Source organism: Myotis yumanensis, unplaced genomic scaffold, assembly GCF_028538775.1.
Source record: "Myotis yumanensis isolate MYYU_CA2020_CCGP unplaced genomic scaffold, mMyoYum1.0.hap1 SCAF_16, whole genome shotgun sequence".
Lineage (NCBI taxonomy): Eukaryota > Metazoa > Chordata > Mammalia > Chiroptera > Vespertilionidae > Myotis > Myotis yumanensis.
In genome coordinates, this window is record NW_027223767.1 from 27452475 (window position 1) to 27473065 (window position 20591).

The window sequence follows — 20591 nt, forward strand, 5'->3', positions numbered from 1 at the left end:
TGTCCAAGACTGGAAGATTCACTTATTGCTTGCTAATTAACATAGCAAAATGGCAGAGCTTTCAAAAACAGCACAATGGATTAGTAGGGGTATCTGGCAAAGAGCTAAAATGCAAACATGTCATTACAGTTGCTGCAGACAAGCCATATCACTTGGAAAGAACAATATAAAAACACTCTGGTTCTATTTACAAACAGAGTATGACATTGTGATGTAACATGTATCATTATTCAAATATTTACCAGAAGACAATGTATTCTAACATGACAGAGTAATTGGAAATTGGGTAATATGTTCCAGTAAGCTATAAAACTTTTTTTATATTTTTACAAAAGGCCTTAATGTGTTTTTATAGACTTATGTTATATGGTAGGGTACATAATAAGAGAAAAGGACCCAGACAGGCTTGTCTGAGTTACGATCAGGAAAGCCCTGATATCGCCAGCGAATGTAAGCTCTGCATTGTGTTGCAATTGAAGTGTCTCATTACCAGAACAGTGAACTGTATTATGTGGCACAATCTGCTCTTTTCTTACCACACCAAGTTTATTCCTGTCAGGTTCCTGATTTCTTAATATATTTTCAATTTTCTCCCTCATCCCTAAAGTCTCCTATTTTATGTAGTCGTCAGAACCTTCCAAACATCTATGAGAAAAACTCATTCTTTCCAAAAACCTTGGCATCATGTCCGGCATTCACTCAGGCTGCAATTTAGCATTAGCAATTTTCTAATGTATCATAAAGTCATCAGCTCAAGCTCGCCTCTGATGTAATAGGACTCGGCTGAAAGAGCCAGGTCCATTTCATCTCCCCTTGCATTGACAGCAGTATTAACACTCATTAGAATGTATTAGCATGTTCAGGGCCAGGCAGTAATTCAGCCACCCAGGAGTCCTACTCAAGCAAACTATGTTGCTCATCTTATCATAAGGATTTCAGATACATTTATCCAGCTAGGGGAACAAACTCATAATGACCTTTGGAAATCCATGAAAATAATGTTTATTCTCACTGTGCCCAGACAACAGGGACACTACAAATAGTACTTGGAGTTAATGTCCTCAAACATTTCCAAATTTCCCAACAACAGCCCTTTCCTAGTCCATCCTACCTGAACACCTTCACACAGCTACTCACAATGCCTCACCAACATTTAATGAGTGTCTCCTATGTGCCCAAAGATAATAAGGGAACCGATCTCTTTCATTACTTCTTTGAAATCTCAGATAACCTAAAAAGAAACTCAAAAATTCACTTTACAGAGGAGAAACCTGAGACAAAGAGAAATTAAGTCACAGTTCCTGCCCACAAGGAACAGAGTCTACAGAAGGCACCTATGCCAATTCCCTGTCTCCAGAGTTGACCACAACTAACCCACACCACACAGATGCCAACCAAGCTCTGACCCTCCTTCCCAAAAGAAAAAACAAACATGTCTATGGTATAAGGAAATGAGCATATTAGGGAGGGTCATAAGACTATGTGACAGTCCTGGCCATGCCACCAACCAGCTGAGTAATGTAGAATTGGAATGGGTTTGTTAGCCTCGGTCTTGTGAGAGCTAAAATGGAGAAGGGTACATGGGAGAGGGTGGGAAAGAGGAAGGATTAGGATATATCTGGGGCCTCCTTCTTTATAGGAGATCATCTGATAAGGTAAGAATGTTTACATACTTGCTACTCAGGGAGTTAACACCCAACCAATAAATACCCTTCTTTTTAAGTTATTACTTACACAATGCCTTCTATGTAACATCGTGCTGGATACCTCATAGTCCTCTCATTTAATCCTCACAAAATACTTCAAGGTAGACACTATGCTCCTTTCTCATGTTACAGAGTAGAGACCCTGTGAGTGTAAGTAACTTAGTTCAGTTATAGTCACTAAGCTAGGAATCAGAAAGGCCAGGATTCACACCCAAGTTTATCTGTCTCCAGGACCTGTGTCTTTCTAAATGTGCTGTACTACTTGGCCTTGGATGGACCAGTGTAGAAGACTTTTACCTAACTTTAACTGTCATGGCACCTAAACAAGGGAGATTCCATATTTTAAAATAAAACTAGGGGGAGGGAATTTGAAAATCATTCAACTAGAATTTAAGCCTCCAATATACTTATGAACAAACTGACTTTTCTAGGAGAAAAAAAAAAGTCTAGCGTTTTTAGAAAAAGCATTTTAACTAAGAAGCGCCTTCAATTGTTTGCTTCTTAAAGGTTCATAAAGTAAAACTGGGGGAAGGAAAACAGAGAGAAGAAGGGATGGACTATGAAATGACTGACTGACCTGCTTAAAAAAAAAAAAAAATCCAGAGTTGGAGACAGCAGAATTACAGACTTGACATTAGTCCCATACGGGTTATTACTCTTGATATCATTATTGCCAAATGGAATGAAAATAGAAGGGGGAGAAAAATCTCTGTGGGTATTGCAATTTAAATTTGCCATGTAAGCTAATACTGTATATTTAGAGACTGAGCAGACAGGGTGGTTGGTGGCTCAGAGTATGTGCAGGAGTTGCCGTGCCAGCTAACCAAAGCAGACATTCATTAGAGCAAAATGTAGATTTCCATTTCTTGGCATCTGACATGGGCTCTTTCCTTGGAAAGAAATGTCAATTTGGCCAAAAGTGTGAAACCTACAATAAAAGCATTGGGACTGTAGATTTCATCTAGTCTGCACATTCCCACACCCCCTTCTTTCCTACTGTGGAAATCCAGTTGAGACCTGGGGTGCTAAGTGGAGAGATGGCAGGGGAACTGATTAGGACACTGGGTGCTGAAAGGAGAATAAGGAGCTGGGGGAGGGGAAATTGGACTCCCCAATTCCCCATTTTCTTTTGGCTTTCCATTACCATTTTCTTTTGCCCTAAAACTGCCCAACATGAGAAACCAACCACAATTACTGTTTTGCACAGGGCCCTGAACAATGGCAGCCTCCAAACGCTTGGCACTGCTTGCTAGCTGTGCAAATGCTGGGTGCTTATCCACAGAGTCTGTGGGCAGCATGAGCAAAACTCGGCTCCCAAGGCAGGGCTGGGGAGAGGCCTCCCCTGCTTTAAAATTTCACTCTGTTTGTTTCTTTTGTTCAATAGACTGGAAAGACTATGACGACAGAGAGCCCAGACACAAGGGACAGAGTGAAGTTTTGGAAGGTCTGCTGCAGCAGGTCCGAGCCCTTCATCAGCATTATAGTTGCCGAGGTAAGGATAAAAATCTGCACTGGGCCATCGGCTGAGGTCTCGGTGGCGCCGGTAATTTTAGCAGTTTCCTAACTGGGTCATACCTTCTCATTCATCAGGGAGAGAGAGATATTAATATTTGTACATCTGGAATCACTTTACAGCACTATCTTGCTTTAACCCTTCAGAAAAGATTTCCTCTCCTTCCTCCCTTTCTCTCTCACCCTCTCTTTATAAGAATAGTTTGAAAACAAGCACAAGAAAAACAGCAGCTGCCATTAGTTCCCTTCCCTTTGAACTGTCCCTTTGCAAACCTCCTCAGTGTGCTGGGTCTTGAGGATATTTACCCTAAAAAGTTTCACCTCTGAAGCAAACTCTGTGAGCATCCTTGAGGAAGCACAACCATTTATAGCAGCAATAAAAATAGTAAACCTTTGTGTATACTTCCAATAAAGTTTACATGCAATTTCACATCCAATATCTCTTTTCCATACTCATTTTGGCAATTACCACTGAGGCTAAGTTACTTGACCAAGGTCCCAATGCTAGGAAAAGACAGAATCAACATAACAACTGAGGTTTTCTGTCTCCAAGCCCAGCCTCATTGCCACACCTCATTTTGGTCTCCCATCCTTACTTACATCAGGACTGGGCCCTGGACTTTAACATCACCCTTAATTTTAATCTTCCCCTGTACTATTGCTCAAGACCAAGTAGAGCATACCTTCCACAGACCTGCCAACTACACCCAGAAAATCTCTCGAGGAGCTTTTGAAAGCTTCTCTTCTACTTGGACTGTTCCAATGGGACAGGGTCGGGTTTCTGATCTGTGTAATGATTCGTGGAACAGGCACTTAGTTTTATTTGGAGAATTAAAGCCTCCATAAAGTTTTCATTTTCCATGCTCCTTCACCCACCAGATCGCCAACCACATTGCACTCCCTAGATTCAGGGCACTGCTGGACCTGGGAGGTAAGAAATCAATGGTTGAGATGAAGAGATGCTAGCTGAGTTCTGATGAGGTGTAAACAAAACGTTATTCCCAATTACTGTATAACTATGATAACTGTAGAAATGTTGGCTGTAACTAGAAATGAGGACACACGTTTGCAAGAACATATTGTCCTAATGAATGGTTCATTAGGAGAGGTAAATATGCATGGAAGAAGCTTGAGAAGGAAACCCCAGAGGGATTTCATTCCCAGAACTTTAGGAAAACTTTATCCAGATCAGAGCCTTCAACATTCCACACTACGCAAGGTGCGCTCAATTCTCAGTTATCTAGGGTCCATTTAACCAGACGAGGCATTACCTAGAAGAACATTATTTTCTTGCAAATATTAATACTCAGTTCTAGCTATAGTCAAAATTTCCAAAGGGCTTTATTGTCATAGTTAAACAGTAACTGAGACCAACTTTTTGCTAATGCTAAGTATGACCATCTTAACACCTACTTAAAACTCAGCTAGCATCTCTTAGTTTCAACCATAGATTTCTTACTTCACTTTCTCCTTTCCTGCCTCTTCATCATTCTCCTGCCCATTGGTTCCTGTATGGCAAGCAAAGGTAATAAAGCAATGGAAAGATAATTATTTGCAATTCAAAAGCCACATTTTGTTTGATCTTTATCAGAGGGGGGAAGATAAAACTACTCATGAGGATAAGGGAATATTGTTTGTATTACCTAAGGATTTAGATGCTCTCCCCATTACTATTGGAGTACTATTCAGTGGTCAAGAAATGATTGTCTAGACAGCCCAATTATTTCTATGGTTTCCATCAACTTTTATCATGTGCATGCATTTCCTCACATGGATGTAAATATATGTGGACTATCGGAAAGACTGATTAAGGCATAAGGTAGAACTTCCCAAAAAGGAGGATTATTTTTTATATTGAAATATGCTCTGGATACTTAAACAGTACCCAAAGTGCATTCCAAAGAACAGTGGTCCTATAGGATACTCAGCTATTCTCCAGTTGTATCAATTTTCTCTCAATACAATCAGATAACATTACTATTGTTTCAACTGCACCTTCTTAAAGACACTTCTCATGGAGCCCTCTGACCTCCTCCAATCTAGACTGGTTACTGGCTGCCTCTGTGTCTGGTGAGCAGCTGTCACCCTAAGATCTCCTTTCACCACCATATTGAGGACTCTTCATGCCACTCTCCAATATTAGATTTCTTCTTTTTTTTTATCCCATGTCTTTCTTTTTCTTGGGTTAGTCTCTCATTTGGGGAAGCCTTTTCTCTGGCAGCTTCCTGAGAGGATACTTGGGAGCTAACTTTTGGATACATTGAATGTCTAAAGATTTGTTCTAGCTATTCTACTTAACATTTATTTAAGGATTTGGATAAGTATGGAATTCGCCATTGAAATAATTTTCCTTCAGACCTCACTGTCTTCTAGCTTTTGGTCTGATTGCAGAAGTTTTGTATAAAACCTATTTTTTCTGCTCTCTAAGGTTTTAAGTTTTCTTTTTAAATTCAGTATTCTAAAATTTCACTATTATGTGCCTTTGCGTGGCTCTATTGTTGTCCGTTGTGTTGCACACTTGGCAAGCCCTTTCAATATGGAAGGCACCTTCAATTAGGGGATATTTTCTTAAATTATTCTTTGTTTCCTTCCCTCCCTTTTCTCCATTCTCCCTACAAGAACTCTTATTCAGATGTTGAACCTCAGAGACCAGCCCTTTATTTTTCCTTTTTCCCCCTCCCTCTACTCCTTTCCACCCATGTCCTTTTAAATTTCCCCAACTTTATTTTCTAAGCTTTCTATTATGTCTTTCAGACTTTGATAACATGTATTTTTTAGAGAGAGAGAGGAAGGAAGAGAGAGGGGGGAGGGGAGAGAGGTTATTGGTGCTGTTAAGTCTTGTATGTGCCTTGACCAGGGATCAAACCTGCAACCTTGGTGTATCAGGACAACACTCTAACCAACTGCGCTATCCAGCCAGGGTTTTGATAAAATATTTTTAATTTCCAATGCTCTGTTTTATTCTCTGAATATTTCTCTTCCAGATTCCTATCGTTTTTATGAGGCAATGTCTTTTCTTATTTCTCAGGCTATTAATGATAGGCATTGTTTCATTTTATATTTTCTTTTCTCAGCATAGTCTCTCCTCTAAAATGCTCTTTTATTTCTTTGGGTTTGGCGTCTGTCTTTCCTGTTAACCTGTTCTTTGCAACTCCCTGGTGATCCTTAGACGTGTGCTCAGATTTAACAGAAGGGAACTCAATAGCTATTGGGAAGTTCTGAGCACTAAGGCTCTTTATTTACAGGCTTCACTGTAAGGTGATCTAGCATGGCCTTATCTTTAGGAAAGCAGTGAAGCTAATGTCAGAATCTTTAGGTACCTTCTCTTTGGCCACAGAAGTTTCTTTCCAGTATCCTGCCTGGAGGAAATAAGTTTGAGTACCAGTGTTCTGAGAGCCCAGTGGGGAAATATTCTGTATGGAAACTTTCATTTAATCCACCTGTTTTTGAGTACGAAACACCTCCTCCCCCCATTAACTGTACCCTGTATTTCCCACTCTAAAGACCTGTTTTTGTGCTTTCCAGAGAATATGACTCTTTTTTCTAGAGAGGGGAAAGGGTATCTGTCTACCTAAACAGAGTAGTGGAGGATATCTAGAAGTCTAACTACTTTCTAAACAGACTTAAACACATCCCCCTGATTTTAGCTCCATGTTCACCCCCAACTTCCAGCAGTATATGGTGCCCACAGGGTGAGTCAGGTTACTTCTCATCTTTCTCCACTGCTGGCTTAGGATTCATCTTTCTCAAGTCTGCTAAATCCATCTGTCCATCTGCTTTCCAGCTACCAAAATTCACTTGCTTTTGTCTCCTGTCCCATCTCATTGTCTTTATAGGTTTATGTCTTTGTTTTTATAGATTTTTAAAATCTTTATGCTCTGCATTTTGTGAGGTTTAAGGAGAAAGCAGTATGTAATGAATGCGTTCAATATGCTGCTTTAACCGGAAGTCCCAGCAGCATCATTTTCAAGCAGAATATGACCAGCTGAATTCATGTTCAAGTCAGAAAAAAATGCTTTTGCTTTGTTCTGCCAGGAATAACTGTTACCAGCTCAAGCTTGAAGCTGGCATGAATGCTTGTGTCAGCTCACTCCCAACTGCTCCTATAGGATCATGGGCAGAATCACACTGGGCCTCCGCCATGGGCCATCACCCAGGATTCCATGTCTAACAGCACCAATATGGACCATATTCTCATCCCCACTGACAGATGTGTCAAAAGTTTGATGATGGCCCAACCTCAGCTTCCCTTCATTACATTGAAGATAAGAATTAGAATCAGTGATCATCTCATTCAGCTCCATAGTGCCCTGTTTGCAAAGAAGTCTACTGCTTTTGTCAGGGAGAACTCCAGGTTGTAAACAGAAGAGCTGAACAGATGCAATGGGTGATTTGCTCACCATGGTAGCCACAAAACCTTGCACACAGTAGTATCCCAACAAATACTTATTCAGTGAATGAATGTCTCCGTTTTTCTGGGTACTGGCGTTTTTTATCTTGGACAACTCACTTAACCTTTCTGTCTCAATTTTTCTCCTGAATAAGGATAATAATCACACCTAAGCCTACAACTATGTTTGTAACCCTCACATATGCTGGGGGAAAAAACCTTCCCAGAATGCTAGCAGTGGTTATAATAAAGTGGCAGGATGATATGGGTGGGATTTTGTTTTTTATTTTCTATTCTCCACATTTTCTGTAATATACCTATATTAATTTTACTAGTATAATGAAAAAAAATTTAGTGGACTATCCCACCTTATAATAAACCGCTGATACAGAGAGGATAAACAAAACACCCCAGTGGTTTCCCCTGGAGTTATGTTACTCATGGCCAACATTTTTGAGGATCTGTTCATTGAATTAACCACTGGCATCTCAAGATACAAAAGTTTCTTGTAGGAATGAATGAGCTGAATCCCTACATGAGACTGAGGATAACACTGAGGAGACAGGGGAGTAGAAGGCAGGAAGGTGGGAAGAAGGTACTGGGAGTGTTTTCTGCCAATGGAATTTACACTGTATTTTTTTCTGTGTTCCAGAAAGTTCAAAATTACAAACCACAGGCCGCAAGCAGTCAGTCTCAAGGAGCCTAAAACACTTATTTCATTCCTCAAACAAGTTTGTGAAGACATTGAAACGGTGGGTCCTATAGTTTGTTTTTTGGTTTTGTTTTTTCAGAAAGTTTTAACTTCTCAGGAATCAGCTGGTTTTTGTTCTGAGTAGAAACTAAGTTGAAATTACTTTTTGTTATTAAAAGAATATGAAGTTCATACCTCTTATTTCCCTCCACCTTTTCAGCCATCCTTCCACCCTACTGCCACCCCTCTGGCAATTATCAGTGTGATCTCTTTCTGTGAGTCTGTTGCTGTTTTGTTTTGTTCATTTTTCTTTATTAGATTCTACATATAAGTGAAATCATTCGGTATTTGTCCTTCTCTAACTTATTTCACTTAGCATATAACCCTCTAGGTCCATCCATGTTGTTGCAAATGACAAGATTTGTTTTTCTTTTTTTTAAATCATGGTGATCACTTCATAAGTATATAAATATTGAATAATTATGTTATATACCAGAAACTCATATTGTATGTTTACCATATTTTAATTTTTAATAGATCTATCACATTTTTTAAAAGAATATGAAGTTCATTTTTCTTCTGAGTATTTGAACAAGATAGTAATTTCTCTGAGTTCTGATCAGTGAACTTGTGATTCTTAGCAAGAATACAATCATAGATATATTTTAAATTATCCTTTTCATGTCCAAAAAATTTTTACCATGATTGAGGCTTGGTAGAGGAAAATGGTGGAGGACAATTTTTATTTTGCCTTTTCTTTTTAGGGGACTCTACATAGCTGTTATATTTTATTACAAAGATAATATGTTAGTCACCAATGAAGATCAAATACCAATCGTTGAAATAGATGACTCTCACACCAGTTCCATCACACAAGATTTTCTGTGGTTCACGAAGGTATATTGAGTTTGATTTTATTTACTCCCACTTTGCACCAATGTTACTGCACACAAATCTCTGAAACCTTAGTTAAGGGGTCTCCAGTGATCAAAGTATTGGGGTGGGAGTAAATTTTCTAAAAGGTCTTTCAGTTCTGATATGCCCTAGGTCATACAAAATGCCAAAACAGTTGTCTACACTACATTTTCAAAGCAAAGAAGCTTGCATCCTGTCAGATTGTGTCTCCACTATTCTGAGTTATGGGATCGTTTGGCAAAGACTAAACTGTGGATCTGACTGTTTCATTAACATTCAGATCTTTTTCCAATTGGACAGAGATCAAAAAGTTGTTTCACCCATATCTGCAAATGGACTAGAGAACAAACATCAGGGGTCAGGTTTCCTTCTCCCTGCTGTGCTTTGATGCCACAACCTAAATCATGTACTGGCTTGGATGATGATATGACCTTGTGACTTCTTTTGCAGCTGTCTTGTATGTGGGAAGATATAAGGTGGTTAAGGCAAAGTGTGCCTATCTCCATGTCCTCATCCACAGTACTGCAAACTCGGCAGAAGATGCTCGCAGCAACAGCCCAGCTACAGGTGAGGGGCCAGGTTTCAACCCAGACCTCGACAGAAATCTGAGAAAAACTTGGTCAATTCCATTCCAATCTGACCCGGAAAGGAAATGGTGAGATCCTCTCTCTTTCAGAGCCCTATGAAGCATATGAAGGACTCTCAGTTTGAGCTGCTGCACACCTGCTCATGTAGAAACCTGTGCCTTTAGCAGTCTCTTGGAAGAGGAGCAGGGGTCTCTCTTAAAGAGTCTAAGAGTGACCCCCAAACAAGGAGTAAGAAGACTTGAGTTCTGGATTTGATATTAATAAGCCAACTCATTTCTCCTTGCTAGGTCTCAGTTTTATCACTTGCAAAATAAAAGGAGTTTGAGTAGATCACCTGAAGAGCCATTGCTGCTCTGGCATCCCGTGCCTTTATGAGTGTATGGAGATGGAGAAATAGACTAAGGAGATATTTTGAGGTGTTTCTTGGCTTGATGCTTTTGGTAAAACAAAGGTATTTGCATATATTTTTGCTTACTTAAAGCAAAACAAAAGCTTACTTATAACCATGAATGTATTCATCTGTCTGTACTACTAACCCAGTGGTCGGCAAACTCATTAGTCAACAGAGCCAAATATCAACAGTACAACGATTGAAATTTCTTTTGAGAGCCAAATTTTTTAAACTTAAACTATATATATAGGTACATTGTTATTAACTTAATTAGGGTACTCCTAAGACTTAGGAAGAGCCACACTCAAGGGGCCAAAGAGCTGCATGTGGCTTGCAAGCCGCAGTTTGCCGACCATGGTACTAACCTAATCAGATCAGGTCTCTAATCCCTACAAGAATCTTTGTAGATTACATAGTCCCTCCTAGAGTTTGTGTTCTAACCAAGCTCTTCTGGGTTTTCCTCTCATTGTTTTCTGACAATCCCTGAATTTGTGGTTCCTAACAGAAAAACATCTGCTACATGGAACTGGGGTCTTTAAGAGATCTCTAAGCCTTTAACAGTAATGGGCATCTACCTACAAAGCTATCAGTTACATCAACCGCAGAAATATGCATAACAGGAATCTATGTACGCTGTGTTTAGCCAGGCTATCCTAGCCAAGGCATAAAAATAGGGTCATAACAAAACAAAAAAAAATTCTACAGCTCCACCACCACCTGCAATTACAGGAACTTCATTTCTTGACCCACGCAATAATTCAACTTCCTGCAATAATAATTACTGTGTTGCTATTATAAGTAATTCTGCAAAGTAACTCTTACCTTTAAGAATGCTCCGTGCTATGTTCCATTACATAAGTGGTTTACTGCCTTGTGTCCTCACTGGCCTCAGATATTTTAGTAAACAGTGCTCTCCATTTCAACTCTCTTGATTGCAGAATCTTCCCCTTCAACTCAAGAAAAAGTTCTTGGAGCTTGGCCATGATGACTATGCTCAATGTGAAGCACTCCTTTCCTTTCATCACTGATCAGCTTAAATTAGACCAATTCACTGTACCTCAAACTGCTCCTTCATTAGGATAAAGTTCTTTCCCAGGAGGCTCAGAGCCCTTATTGGATGGACTCTCTCATTAGCCCACCATACAGCCCAGACATGCTTGGATCACAGACTGAATAACCTTAGGATTTCAAATGGAGCTCTTTGAGTCTATGTTTATTGAAGGCTTCCTAAAACACTTTCATCTGATATCAGTAACACTGGAAGAATCAGACCGTCACAAGCCAGTGCAGTTAGATGCTGAGGAACTAGAGGGAAGCTGTGATGGTCAGTGTTCCCTACTCAGCTACTCCCACTGCAATAGCTCTTGGATATCCTTGGCCCCACAACTTTTCGTAATGCATTAGCCACCTTCTGAGGAATTTCCCTCTTTGTCTAGCTTATATTCCTTGGCCCATCATAATCACTCCCTTGAAAATATTCTAAATTTCTGGCCACTATCTCCTTCCATATTATTTATTTGGAAAAATCCCAAGTCTGGACGAATCCAACATGTCTATACTGAAGTATAGGTGTATACTGCTATAGAAGAAAATCACTGAAAAGGTGGGGGCGGGGGGGGGGGGACAGTTGACTGGTTTTATGTTAAATTCACTACTACAATTCCCACATATAATGTTACCTAGTGATCACATTCTATTTCTCTACTAAATTCACTTTCCCAAACTATAAAACAACTATTTAAAACCGTCTCCATTATCCCACATCCCTTCACCTTCCCCACACTCATTACCAGATTAGCTGATGACTTCACTGTATAATTCATTAATAAATGGGAATTAATTATTTTTCATCATCAAATTTAAAAGCTTCCTTCCATTGACCCTACTTTCTCTTCCTTCCTATTCCAACAAATAGTCTCACTCCTCCTACCAAAGGCTTCTCCCTCAAATGTGCTCTGACTTCTTATTTAAACACTACTAGCCCTGCGCATGAATCCGTGTACCAGTAGCTCACCAGTAGCTCGCTGCCGCCCTCCAGTAGCTCTCCATCCACTACCCTGCCCTCCTGCAGCTCTCCGCCCCCCCCCCCCCCCCCCCCGCCCATAACTTGCAGCCCTGCCCCTCCTGTAGCTCTCCGCTGCCCACTTGTAGCTCGCTGCCCCACCCTCCTCCTGATCCGTGATCTGGTCATTACGCAGTCGGTCCTTATGCTTCACAGCGTAACGACCATTTGCATATTACATCTTTATTATATAGGATAAATCAAGTCTCTCCAGTTTAATCTCCCCTCAAATCCCTTCCTCAACCCCACATACCCCTTCAACTACCAAACTCTCTTCTCTTCCTTAGACCCAAAGTTCTTGAAACTCCTTCTCCACTGACTTCCTCACTTCCCATTTAGTACTACTGTTTATTAATTACTGTATTACATTCCATATGAACTATAAAACTACTTTTGTTCCAACCTATATTGAAGCCACTTGATTTGTTGTTGTTGTTGTTGTTGTTGCTGTTATTGTTGTTTAGGGGGTGGGGGGGACAAAAGGGGCAGTTACAGGCATAGAAAAACTTTTCAAAAGAGAAAGAAAAATAAATTGGGGGAAACTGATGCTCACTTAATATTTTATGTCTCTTTACTAACCTAACATTTTTTTACAATGCTCTGAGGAAAGTAAAAATGCATTATTAAATAGCTTGGTTGGCATAAGCCATAGACAAAAGATTCTGACCATGCCATTCCCTTACTCACACTCTTCCAAGAATGGCCCATTTTAATCCCATTTACCATCACACCAAAAAAATTAAGATACCTAGGAATAAACTTAACTAAAGAGGCAAAAGACCTCTACTCAGAAAGCTACAGGACATTGAAAAAAGAGATAGAGGAAGACATAAACAGATGGAAGAACATACCATGTTCATGGATTGGTAGAATCAACATCATTAAAATGTCCATACTACCCAAAGCAATCTATAAATTCAACGCACTTCCCATTAAAATACCAACGGCATATTTCACAGACGTAGAATGAACGCTCCAAAAATTCATCTGGAATAAAAAAAGACCCCGAATAGCTGCAGCGATCCTGAGAAAGAAGAACAAAGTAGGTGGGATCTCAATACCAGATATCAAGCTGTATTACAAAGCCACTGTTCTCAAAACTGCCTGGTACTGGCACAAGAACAGACATATAGATCAATGGAATGGAATAGAGAACCCAGAAATCGACCCGAACCAATATGCTCAATTAATATTTGACAAAGGAAGCAAGAACATACAATGGAGTCAAGACAGTCTCTTCAATAAATGGTGTTGGGAAAATTGGACAGATACATGCAAAAAAATGAAACTAGACCACCAACTTACACCATACACAAAAATAAACTCAAAATGGATAAAGGACTTGAACATGAGACAGGAAACCATAAAAATACTAGAAGAATCCAAAGGCAACAAAATCTCGGACATATGCCAAAGCAATTTCTTCACTGATACTGCTCCTAGGGCATTGGAAACTAAAGAGAAAATAAACAAGTGGGACTACATCAAAATAAAAAGCTTCTGCACAGCAAAAGAAACCATCAACAAAACAACAAGAAAGCCCACTGCATAGGAGAACATATTTGCCAATGTTATCACCGGTAAGGGTTTAATCTCCAACATTTATAGGGAACTCATACAACTTAACAAAAGGAAGATGAACAATCCAATCAAAAAATGGGCAAAGGACCTAAATAGACACTTTCCAAAAAAGGACATTCAGAAAGCCAAGAGACATATGAAAACATGCTCAATGTCACTAATCATCCGAGAGATGCAAATCAAAACAACAATGAGGTACCATCTCACACCTGTCAGAATGGCTATCATCAACAAATCCACAAACAACAAGTGCTGGAGAGGATGTGGAGAAAAAGGAACACTCATGCACTGTTGGTGTGAATGCAGACTGGTGCAGCCACTATGGAAGACAGTATGGAGTTTCCTCAAAAAGTTAAAAATGGTACTCCCATTTGACCCAGTGATCCCACTTCTAGGAATATATCCCAAGAAACCAGAAATACCAATCAGAAAGGATATATGCATCCCTATGTTCATAGCAGCACAATTTACCATAGGGAAGATCTGGAAACAGCCTAAGTGCCCATCAGTGGATGAATGGATTAGAAAACTGTGGTACATCTACACAATGAAATACTATGCTGCTGTAAAAAAGAAGGAATTCTTACCATTTGCAACAGCATGGATGGAACTGGAGAGCATTATGCTAAGTGAAATAAGCCAGTCAATGAAGGAAAAATACCACATGATCTCACTCATTTATGGATAATAAAGACCATTATAAACTGATGAACAAAAATAGATACAGAGGCAGAGCAGCATCGAACAGACAGTCAAACTACAGCGGGAAGGCTGGGGAGGGTTGGGGGGCGGGAGCGGGGGTAAGAGATCAACCGAAGGACTTGTATGCATGCATATAAGCATAACCAATGGACATAAGACACTGGGTGGTAGAGGAGGCCAGGGGAATGTCAATGGGGGGGGGGGGGGAGGAGACATATGTAATACTCTTTGTAATACTTTAAGCAATAAAACAAAATTTTTAAAAAAAAAGAATGGCCCATTTTATCAAGGCACACAAAGGTCTTCATCACCATCTTTCTTCCCGTCCTGTTTCCATAACACCCTGACTTGTCTTCATCACAGTGCCTACCAACCACTATGCATTCTTGCCTTGTTTTCCAGTTTCTGCTCTATAGTGAGATCCTTTACTACTATATATATATATATATAAAAAAGCCTAAGCTACCAAACGACCTAACAACTGAATGACCCAACGACTGAATGACCATTCACTATAACACGCACTGACCACCAAGGGCAAACACTCAATGCAGGAGCTGACCCCTGGTGGTCAGTGCGCTCCCACAGCCAACCTCCCGCGGCCGGCCAGCCTCCCATGGCTGGCCAACCTCTCGCAGTCCCTCCTCCAAACTGGCCAGCCCCATCAGCTCTGAACAAGGTGGCCAGCCAACCTCCCTCGGCCCCTCCCCCCAGCCAATCTCCCTCTGCCTTGATAGGCCCCAATCGCCGGCCAGGCCAAGAGACCCCACCCATGCATGAATTCGTCCACTGGGCCTCTAGTAATAAATAATAATCATGAAACAACAGCTTTCGTTTATTTAACAGAACAGATGACAGGCACTGTGCTAAGAGTTTTATAAATTATATCTCATTTAATCTTCATCACACCCTGATGAGAAAGTACTATTATTGATATTAGTTTAACAGATGATAAAACTGTGGGCTGGGAAGGTTAAATAACGTGCCTAACATCACACAAATAGGAAGTAGCAGAGTCTGGATACAAATACAAATCTACATAACTCCAAAGTCTGCATTCTTTCTTATACTTCATCATCTTATTATGTGTTCATTTACAAAAGCAGACAAAAATTTCAAATAGAAGATATTAATCCACATTATAATTTTTCTTTAAAAAGTAAAATTCTATTCTGCATCATTTAGAACCTATTTAGAAGTGACTTTAATTTGATTAATATTACCTAGGCAAGAGGAGAGACAAGTATCTTCCAGTATTTGGACTTAAAAAATAAAAGAGAAAGCTTGTAAGTGGCTATGACCCCACATTGTTTTTCCTACTCTTAGGAAAATGACAGAGGCCCCAAGAGGCAGAAGTGTACATTGCTCTTACATTAAGAGGTGTCCAGACTACTTATCCTCAAAATATAGTAATAATCTGACACTGTAGATTGGATTACATTAAACTGTTCTCCTTCACCGCTTTTAGAAATGAGTGTGAGTAAAAGTCAGGTAAGAATTTATTCAATCTATGTCTTTTTCATTTTTCAAGCTGGAGGAAAGTTTGCCCAAAATTTTACTTTTTTTTTTTTAGGCCTTCATATCGCCACTCTGGACTTCCTTCAACTTCCCGTTGAAGGTCTGACTAAAGGTCTCTAAATATTGTGCATCTGTCTAGGGCTATTGACAGGCCTGTGATTTATTCTGGTTATAACCAAGATGCATTCCTATGAGCCATCAAGTGATTTTTATTCCTCTTTATCTTTTAGGATCATCAGGGTTCCCAAATCTCCTAATGTTTATTGCATGACAGGTACTAAAGTGGTCTGTTTATCCTTTAGGTCCTAAAGAACCTCAAATTTGCCCCCTTGGAACATAGTTGCAATTTATTTTCACAAGGATATTCTACTTTTAAGTTGGTTGCTCTCTAGAGCTGCCTATCTAACCCAATCTGATATCAATAAAGAATTTCAGGAAGACTTTTAAAGTGCTTTCTTATTTACCCCATTAGTCATCACATCCAAAGCCAATAGTGAACCACTGATAATAACTGCTTAAAAAATGACCATCTCATTCAATGTCTACACAGCAGCTTTGGTTTAAAGTAAATTGTATTTTCCAGTGTCCTAACGATAATATGTTAATTCAGTCAACAAAAAGTTATTGAGCTCTTATTACGTGCCAGGCACAGTGCAAGGAACCCCGAGACACAAAGACAAAACAACCAAGATCTCATGACATATCCTATATAATAAAGAGCTAATATGCAAATGGTCCTTGTGCCGGGGGGGACCTGGGGCCGGGGTCCTGAGGCCAGGCTGGGGGACCTGAGGCCGTGCCCTCCACCCCAGCGCCGGGGCAGGGAGACCTGAGGCCTTGCTCCTCACCCTGGCACTGGGCCAGGGGACCTGAGGCTGCACCCCTTGCCCGGTGGGGCTTGATGGGGGACCTGAGGCTGTACCCCCTGCCCAGCACCTGGCTGGGGGACCTGAAGCTGTGCCCCCCACCCTGCGGGGCTTGATGGGGGTGGGGCTGGCCGGGTCTGGGTCTCACATGATTTCAAGGCGCATGCAGGTGGGCGGGGACTTGACTCTGGGTCCCGCAGCACGCCCCAGACTCTGACAGGAGGGAGATTTTCATATACATTTTACTAATTTTGTTTCATCTCTGACACTTCTATTATAGAGAAAGGGCAAATTCCCTTTTAATGTGCATGAGTTTCGTGCACCAGGCCACTACTATATCAATATGCAAGGAGACCACAGTCAGGCTAAGACACAAGTTTGTACAGGAAACAATAGGGGACAAAAGAGGAGATGGTAAATTCTACTTGAGAGAGTTGGGAAAGTCCTTTCAGAGATGGTGAAACATGGACTGAGCCTTGAAAATGATTAAATGTAAGCCAGGGTGGGATTCCAATTAGAGCAGTAAAGAACATTTACAAACTTGAGAGTATACAAAATATTTTCTCATGTAATCCCCCCAAAACTCTATAAAGTAAGGATTAGGATAAGGGATATTTGAGCTGTAAGGATCCTTAATATTAGATGATGAAAATCAGGGCCAAAGAGAGTAACAATTTTTCAGAAGTCTAAGAGTTAATGAACAGCAGCCAGCCCTGAAATTCAACACCATTATAACTAAAGGCTTAATAGCAGTGGTGTGCTGGAGCCAACCTGCACTGGCTTAGGAAAGCCAACTGTTAAATATTCAGGAATTTTGAAAGCCTGTTATCAAACCCTAGAAGCTTGAAATCAGCTTATGGTGGGAGTATTTACACCACAGAAATTGGCATATCCTATAAATCAGTTATTTTTTATATAGACAGTTTACCAGCATACCACTGCTGTTGGCCAGTATTACTTTGCAGCAAACTACTACATAGGACAGGCTTAAAAAGCCTTACCCCAGTGGTTCTCAACCTTCTGGCCCTTTAAATACAGTTCCTCATGTTGTGACCCAACCATAAAATTATTTTCATTGCTACCTCATAACTGTAATGTTGCTACTGTTATGAATCGTAATGTAAATATCTGATATGCAGGATGGTCTTAGGCGACCCCTGTGAAAGGGTCATTCGACCACCAAAGGGGTCACAACCCACAGGTTGAGAACCACTGCCTTACCCAGTTACTTCTCTGTGATCTGGAAGTCAATTATTGAACAAGAATAATCTAAGTGATTAGGCCATTGTTAAAAAATAGTAATCCTGCCAACTCAATTTTCAAATGTCAATAATTATTTGTGAAATTTCTTCATGTGTCCTGTCCTTGTGAATTAAAAAAAAATTAAAACACAGTCCCTACCTATTAGGGAATATCCCAATATTTTGGTAGATGTGGATACTGAGTAGTTGGCTCATTCATTTTTAGGTCATCCTTGTTACTTTTACAAATTCCAGTTCTACTACTGCTCTCTGGCTAACAGGTTATCTCATCAGTGTTTATGTAAGCTCACAAAAATAACAGCTAGGAGTTCTGAGATGGTTTATAATTTTAAAAAACCATAGATATTCAAAGTAAAAGGATATTTTATTCTATTCCTCTCAGTGCTCTTGAAACCCTCATATTTGTGACAGTTTATTTTAATAACATCTACCTGAGCCCTTCCATGTTTAATGCAGCATCCTTCCCTTCCTACCTTCTGAAAGCATTGTCTGCCACAGTTGACCTAGCTCATGAACAATTTTAACAAAGTTTTAAATAAACAGAACTCCCTGAAATGCAGGTAAGTTAAACCAGGCCAATCTCCCAATTAAAGTATCTTGAAGGGAATGTGCAGTCATTTGGGACCTGTACAATGTGCTACATTGTCAATTCACTTCTTCATTTTAAACAACCCCACTTCTCACCAGTGTACTGTAGATCGCTTGAAAACTCCACAAGCAGCATACTTGAAATATCAGGCATTTTTCTTTAAAACATCTGGGTTTCTCTTCAAGTGCCAGTGACTGAGGTTTATGTGCTGGTGTGTCTATGTGGGTAAGAGATATTTACAGATATTGAATTTGCTTAAAAAACATAATTTTTGTGTCTCTTGCTATAATCTTTGCAGGCTTATGGGTGAAGACATTTTCTTTGAGCTTCTGTTAAGTACATTTCTATGATGCCACATTTTCTAGGATTAAGTCTGCTAAAAAAAACAACACACAGCTTCTCAGAAACATCAGATAATTATTTAGTGACTTTTGTTGCAGTTATGTTGCTTTGTTTGTACATCACATAAGCTACCAGAAATTTATTTGCTTCTAGAATTTACTTGGAACACACAATTTGGGAAGAGTTTACTACGAGCCCATTAAAGACCGGCATGGAAACATCCTAATAGTCACCATCAGAGAGGTAGAGATGCTCTATTCATTTTTTAATGGCAAATGGATGCAGATCTCAAAGCTGCAAAGCCAGAGGAAGTCTCTGTCAACACCTGAGGAGCCAACAGCTTTAGACATTTTACTGATAACCATCCAGGTATGTAGTCTTTTCAATTTCCTAATATATTTAAAGTTCCAAACACAATTATTGAGGCTCTAATGAAATACACCAAAATCCATTTACATATGCAATGATGAAGTGGAGAGGTCCAGAGGCATGTCATGGTTTATATTCCACACATTGGAAAGATTCAGAAGCTTGTTTTTATTTTATTTAACACTTTCCCAATCTGGAATTCAAGTATTGGCACCTTGAGAATGCCCCTGACCCAATGAACCAATGAGAAACAATGAGACAAATATTTGAGCAGGGATCTACAGATAGTATAATCAAAACATTAAACCAATAACTGAATGTACTACAATAATAATACATTTCTAAACTATATATGTATTTGTGTGTGTGTGTGCATGTATGTATCACTTGGGACAAAAACACTCATAATATTTACTCTTGCTTGTTCCTTAAACTACTCCCTCAAGACAGACAGCCATGTTTAAATCCATTTTAGGCATGAAATAACTGAGGCTCGATGATATGATGTGACAGAGGCAGATTTAGTGAAGCCAATGAAGATTTTGCATCATTCAGCTCTTCACCTGCACAAGCCCCTTCAAGGCCCTGGCAGAAATCCTAACAATTTCACATTCATAATTGTGCATTCTTTACCTTAAGGAAAGAACCCAAGATTGCATTAGGTTCAAGCACCACCAAACTTGGATTTGCCACTGAGCACACAGCTAGAAAAGGACAGAGCCAATACTTGAACTTAGATCTTCTGATTGTAAGCAGGCTTCTCTCCGCTACATTATATCATATTCCAGGGCAGGAGGTAGGATTTCAGTGAGTGGGGAATGGGAGATAAAATGAAAGATGAGAGACTTGCCTGAGAACTGAATACCACCAAAATTCAAATTCAAGCAACTTAGATCAAACTCTTAACCAGGATGGCAGAACCAGGATACGCTCTCACATCTGCTCTAGTCCAACGCTCTCTCCATGCATGCCACCAAACTGCCTCACATGTTCTTATGTGAATTTGGGTTTCAAGCTGTCTTTTTCTTGCTTTCTTTATTTAAATCTAGTGACGAGGACGAGTTCTATAGAACTGTCCAGTTAGGTGGCAAAGCTGGCAGAAACATCC

General features: G+C 39.9%; 1 protein-coding gene across 1 annotated transcript in view; it reads left to right on the top strand.

The window, feature by feature from the left end:
* Window positions 1–20591, top strand: part of ANKFN1 (ankyrin repeat and fibronectin type III domain containing 1) — a 286284-nt gene that overhangs the window by 211033 nt on the left and 54660 nt on the right. Inside the window, exons 10-14 of the mRNA XM_070394069.1 lie at window positions 3091–3198; window positions 8261–8360; window positions 9064–9196; window positions 9665–9781; window positions 19268–19483. Coding sequence (XP_070250170.1) covers window positions 3091–3198; window positions 8261–8360; window positions 9064–9196; window positions 9665–9781; window positions 19268–19483 — 674 coding nt within the window. The remainder of the gene's footprint in view (window positions 1–3090; window positions 3199–8260; window positions 8361–9063; window positions 9197–9664; window positions 9782–19267; window positions 19484–20591) is intronic.